This window comes from Egretta garzetta, unplaced genomic scaffold (assembly GCF_000687185.1).
Source record: "Egretta garzetta isolate BGI_Z169 unplaced genomic scaffold, ASM68718v1 scaffold677, whole genome shotgun sequence".
NCBI classification, from domain to species: domain Eukaryota; kingdom Metazoa; phylum Chordata; class Aves; order Pelecaniformes; family Ardeidae; genus Egretta; species Egretta garzetta.
The window spans coordinates 58894-64696 of record NW_009260355.1 but is presented as its reverse complement, the minus strand read 5'-3'; the positions used below and the strand labels follow the sequence as shown (position 1 = coordinate 64696).

Here is a 5803-nt window from a genome sequence, read left to right as displayed (position 1 = left end):
GATGGGGGGATATGGGGGTGCAACAGGGGATTTGGGGTTGCTACAGGTCCATGGGGCAGATCAGGGGGTCCCTGGGGCACTGTGATGTCCCCAGGGTGCTGTCCCAGGAGGTCCCTAGGGTGCTGTGGGGACAAATTGGGGGGGTTTGGGTGCTGTGATGTCCCCAGGGTGCTCTGGGGGATCCTTTGACAGCCCTCCCCTGTGATTGCCAATGTCCCCAGGGTGACGATGGTGACCCCAGCGGTGCTGCAGCTGGAGACAGAGGAGCAGGTGGTGCTGGAGGCACCGGGGTTGAACACCGCCACCGAGGCCACCGTCCTGGTGCAGGACTTCCCCTTCAAGCGCCACGTGCTCTACCAGATCCGTGTGCCGCTGAACCCCGCTGAGGGCATGCTGGCCACTGGCACCATCAAGGTGTGTCACCACCCCCTGTGTCACCTCCCTGCTGGTCACTGCCCCCTCCTGCCCTAGGGGAGGTGGCCTATAGGGCTCAACCCCTGTACGAGGTGGTGGAAAATCTCCAGGGGGCTGGTGGGACATGGAGGTCGCCATAGGGTCTTTGGGGATGGTTGATCTGAGGTTCTTGGGGACAATAACCCCAGGTCCTTGGGGACAGTCACCCTTGGGTCCTTGAAGATGGTCACCCCACAATTAGAGGATGGTGACCCCCCGAGTCCATGGGAACAGTCATGGTCACCTCTGGATCTTTGGGGACAGTCACCCCAGGTTCCTCAGAGATGGTGACCCCATGATTAGAGGATGGTGACCCTTGGGGACGGCCACCTCTGGATCTTTGGGGACTATCACCCTGGGGTCCTTGGAGATGGTGACCCCACGATTAGAGGATGGTCACCCTGGAGTCCTTGGGGACTGTCACCCGCCACCCTCAGCCCCATTCCCTGGACATGGGTGCCATCTGGTGTCCCCTGTCCTTGTGGTGCAGGTGCCACCTGGTGTCCTCTGTCACCGCAGGTGTCGGCCAGGATGCTGCCGCAGACAGCAGGGAAGCAGTTTGTCTTGGTGACGGCGCGGGTGGCCCAGGTGACCCTGGAGAAGGTGCTGCTGGTGTCACTCCAGAGCGGCCACATCTTCCTGCAGACTGACAAGCCCATCTACACCCCTGGCTCCATTGGTGTGTCCTTGGGGTGCTGGGTCTCACCATGGCATCTTGGGGTGCTGGTGGCACCTTGGGGTGTTGGGTCCCCTCCACAGCACCTTGAGGTGCTGGTGTGACCTTGGGGTGCCAGGGTCCAGCATCCACTTGGGGACCTCCCCATCTGGTGTCTATCACCCATTTGGGGACATCCCCTGGCATCTCCATTGGAACTCAGCACCCATTTGGGGACATCCCCTGGCATCTCTACTGGGACCCAGCACCCATTTTGGGGTCCAGCACCCATTTCTGGATGTCCCCGCACCATCCCTGCTCACCTTGTCCCCCATGTCCCCTCCCAGTGCTCTGCCGGCTCTTCGCTCTGGGCCACCTCATGGAGCCAGCGCCCAAGACGGTGATCGTGGAGGTCAAGGTGGGTGCCTGCTGGGGACACAGGGACATGGGGACACAGCCACCCGTGCCACCATCCCTAACCACTCCATGTCCCTTCAGACACCTGATGATGTCATCATCAACCAAGTGCCCTTGTCCTCACCAACGAAGACCGGGATCTTCTCCCTCAACCACAACCTGCCCGAGGTCGTCAGGTAGCTGCCAACTGCCAGGGTGGTCTGGGGACATCCATGGCCATGGGCTTGTCCCCTCACCGTGTCCCCTGCCTTTTCCAGCCTGGGGACATGGACGATAATGGCCAAATTTGAAGACTCACCAGACCAGGTCTTCAGCACCCAATTCGAAGTCAAGGAGTATGGTAAGGTGGGGTGGGGGTCCCCAGACACCTGGGTCCCTTGTGTCTGTCTGGATGCCCTGGTCCACTGGGTGTCCCCCACCTCCCAGTGCTGCCAAGCTTTGAGGTGGTCCTGGAGCCAGAGGAGAAGTTCCTCTACATCGACCGGGAGGAGGATTTCCGGGTGTCCATCACGGCCAGGTGGGATGGGGACCCCAAAACTGCTCATTTTGGGGGGGTGAAACCCACATGGGGGGTGGTATGGGGTGATGCTCCTGTGCGAAGTCCTCCGGGATGAGGTGGGCGGCACGGATGCAGGGTGATGGGGATGGTGGGGATGGTGATGGGGTGACGATGAGGACGTGGGACAATTGGGTGACAGGGTTGCATGACAAGGGGATGGGGGGACGTGGGGTGACAATGATGTGGATGTGATGGGGACACAGGGATGGGTTGACAGTGGCAATGGTGGCTTGAACCCAGGTACCTGTATGGGAAGCGCCTGCAGGGGACAGCCTTTGTCCTCTTCGGCGTTATGGTGGATGACGAGAAGAGGAGCATCCCCCAGTCCCTGCGGCGCGTGCAGGTGAGCCTGTCCTTGCCCCGTCCCCATCCTTTGTCCCCTGTTGAGCTCTGTCCCTTCCTGAGCCCTGTCACCACCATTCCCATCCCATGGTTGTCCCCTGTCCCACTAAATCCATGCCACAGGTGACCGACGGGGACGGGGAAGCCGTGCTGTCCATGGCCACGTTGCGGGAGCGGTTTGCCAACCCCAAAGAGCTGGTGGGACATTCACTCTACGTCTCCGTCACCGTACTCACCGAGTCAGGTGGGCAGGGGGATCACGGGGGACACAGGGGACTTGGGGAGGAGGGGAGATAAGGACAGCAGGGACATGTGAGGCCATGGGCTCCGTGTCACACGGCTTCAATGTGGGGACACAGGGGGACGGGGGCAGCAGTGACACATGGGACTGGGGACATGTGGGCTTGGGGACAGCAAAGCATGGAGAGACATTTGGGGACAGCAAGGATGAGGACAGGTGGGGTTGGGGACAGTGAGGATGGGGACATCTGGGGCCACCCAAGGCTGTCCCTGGGGGGGAAGGGGTGGACACTGGGAGCCCTGTCCTGGCACCAAGTGACTTGGCTATTCCTGTGGCCACCACAGGCAGTGACATGGTGGAGGCACAGCGCAGTGGCATTCACATCGTGCAGTCCCCGTACACCATCCACTTCACCCGCACACCCAAGTACTTCAAGCCAGGGATGCCCTTCGGTCTGACGGTAATGACCTCTGGGGACAGGCATGGGGACAGCGGTGGCATTGGCCCAGGACCCCCATGGGTCCCCAGTATTGGGACAGGAATGGGTCAAGCCTGGGGGTTTGTGGGTGGAGGAGACTTGGGGACCAGGGTCTGTCCCTGTGTCATATCACTGGGTCACCTGGAGAGGGCCTGGGGGCCGCGGTCTTTTCTTGTGTCACCTGGATGGCACCAGGTGACGTGTCCCTCGTGCCATATCCCCATGTGATGTCCTCATGTCACACTGCATCGCCTGCAGGTCTACGTCACTAACCCAGATGAGTCCCCGGCTCCGCGTGTCACCGTCAAGGCTGATGACTTCCAGGGTCTGGTCTCCACCCAGCGTGATGGCACAGCCAAGCTGATCCTCAACATGCCGGCCAACAAGGACACTGTCCCCATCACTGTGAGTGGGGATAGGTACTGGGGTGGCCTTGGGTGGCTGAGGTGGCTGGGGACAGGGGTGGTTGAAGTGACCTGGAGGTTGGCATTGCTGAGACAACCAAGGTGGCTGAGATGTTCAGGGTGATCAAGGACCATGGCCAGCATGGTCACCATTGACCAAGGTCCAGGACAGCAGGATCAGGGGAACAGGACAGCCTAGACATCCCTGGTGGCCAAGGGCCAGGGCCACCCCGGTCACCAATGACCAAGGACCAGGATGGCTAAGGTCAGGGGGACCAGCATGGCTGAGACAACTGTGGTGACCAAGATGTCCAGAGTGACCAAGGACTAGGGCTGTCCTGGTTACCGTTGACCAAGGAACAGGATGGCTGGTGTCAAGGGGACCATGGCGGCCAACACAATTGGGTTGACATCTAGGGTGATCAAGGACCAGGATGGCCAGTGTCAAGGGAGACTGGCAGAGATGTCCATAGTGGCCAAGTTGTCCATGGTGGCCTGCAGCCAGGGTCAGCAGGTTCACCAGTGACCAAGAACTGGGATGGCCAGGGGTATGGGAGTGGCCAAGATGTTCAGGGTAGCCAAGGGCCAGGAGGACCAGTGTCAGCAGGACCAAGGTGGTTGAGTTGACTGCAGTGGCCAAGACTTCCAGGGTAGCAGGGATGATCAGGTTGACCAAGGAGATGATCACCATTGACCAAGAACCAGGGTAGCAGCAGTCAGGGAGACCAAGACAGCCAAGACCTCTATGGTGGCCAAGACTCCCATGCTGACCCCTGCCCAGGTCTACGCCTCTCCCTGTTGACCAAGTGCCACTGTGTCCCCTGTTCTGCAGGTGCGGACAAGCCAGGCAGGGCTTCCTCCTGACCGCCAGGCCTCACGGCAGATGACTGCCAAAGCTTACAGCAGCCAGGATGGTTCCGGCAACCTCCTCCACCTGGCCGTGGAGGCCATCGAGCTGCAGCCTGGTGACAACCTCGCTGTGAACTTCCACCTTAAGAGCAACAGCAATTCCGTCCGTGACTCTGTCCCGTACTTCACCTACCTGGTGAGCGTGCTTGGCCTCTGCCAACCAACCACCCCCCCCCGCCCCATCTTGGGGACCTAGGTGTCCAGGTGCCCACCAGCCCTGCCTTTCCTTGCCTGCTGCAGATCATGAGCAAAGGACGCATCGTCCACGTGGGGCGACAGCGGCACGAGGCCGGCCAGAGCCTGGTGACCATGTCGCTGCCAGTGACGGCTGAGCTCATCCCTTCCTTCCGCATCGTGGCCTACTACTACGTAATGCCTGGCGAGATTGTCGCCGACTCCGTCTGGGTTGACGTCAAGGACACTTGCATGGGCACTGTGAGTGTGTCCCCACTGTCCCAGGGGTCAGGGGACCCCCCTGGGGGCATTGGCTGGGCCTTGGAGGTGGCTTGAGTGACCCTTGAGGTGACTCTTGAGGAGCTCAGGGGGCTCTTGGAAGGGTTTGGGTGGTCTTTGAGGGACTTGGGCATCTCACAGGAGGGGTTGGGTGCCCCACTGATGGTCCAGATGTTCCATGGTGGAGGACACAGCCATCAGCTACTCCTGGAGGACTCCAACACCCTATGGCGTTGGGGTACCCCCATGGAGCAGCTCCTGGGGGTGTAGTGAAGGTGGGTTTTGGGCATCCCATGGACATGACCCCCTTACCTCATGTCTCCTGGCAGCTGGTGGTGAAGGGAGCGACAGAGGCTGACAACCGGGTGCACGAACCAGGGACACCCATGCGGCTGCGCATCGAGGGTGACCACAATGCCCACGTGGGGTTGGTGGCCGTGGATAAGGGTGTCTTCGTCCTCAGCAAGAAGAACAAGCTCACCCAGTCCAAGGTGGGTGCCTGGGTCCCCATCCCCACTGTCCCCAGGTGGTGGCAGTGGCTGTCATGGCTGTCCCCCTTTGGCCACAGGTTTGGGACACGGTGGAGAAGAGTGACATCGGCTGCACCCCAGGCAGTGGGAAAGACAACGTGGGTGTCTTTGCTGATGCCGGCCTCAGCCTGGTCACCAGCATGAAGATCACCACACCACAGAGAGGGGGTACGGGACATGTTGGGGGCTAGGACAACCTGGGGTGGCACCTTGGGGATGGGGTAGGTGTTACCTTGGGGATGGGGTAGGTGACACCTTGGGGATAGCATAGGTGGCACCTTGAGGATGGGGTAGGTGGCACCTTGGGGATGGGGTAGGTGGCACCTTGGGGATGGGGTAGGGGGCACCTTGGGGGTGGGGGA

The 5803-nt window shown here is 60.8% G+C and overlaps 1 protein-coding gene across 1 annotated transcript in view; it reads left to right on the top strand.

Moving 5' to 3' along the window:
* C3 (complement C3) overlaps window positions 1-5803 on the top strand; it is an 18970-nt gene that overhangs the window by 1983 nt on the left and 11184 nt on the right. Inside the window, exons 2-15 of the mRNA XM_035898429.1 lie at window positions 222-414; window positions 973-1132; window positions 1456-1526; window positions 1607-1701; window positions 1783-1865; window positions 1952-2042; window positions 2325-2427; window positions 2550-2670; window positions 3012-3127; window positions 3404-3550; window positions 4382-4594; window positions 4699-4893; window positions 5241-5402; window positions 5480-5609. Coding sequence (XP_035754322.1) covers window positions 222-414; window positions 973-1132; window positions 1456-1526; window positions 1607-1701; window positions 1783-1865; window positions 1952-2042; window positions 2325-2427; window positions 2550-2670; window positions 3012-3127; window positions 3404-3550; window positions 4382-4594; window positions 4699-4893; window positions 5241-5402; window positions 5480-5609 — 1880 coding nt within the window. The remainder of the gene's footprint in view (window positions 1-221; window positions 415-972; window positions 1133-1455; window positions 1527-1606; window positions 1702-1782; window positions 1866-1951; window positions 2043-2324; window positions 2428-2549; window positions 2671-3011; window positions 3128-3403; window positions 3551-4381; window positions 4595-4698; window positions 4894-5240; window positions 5403-5479; window positions 5610-5803) is intronic.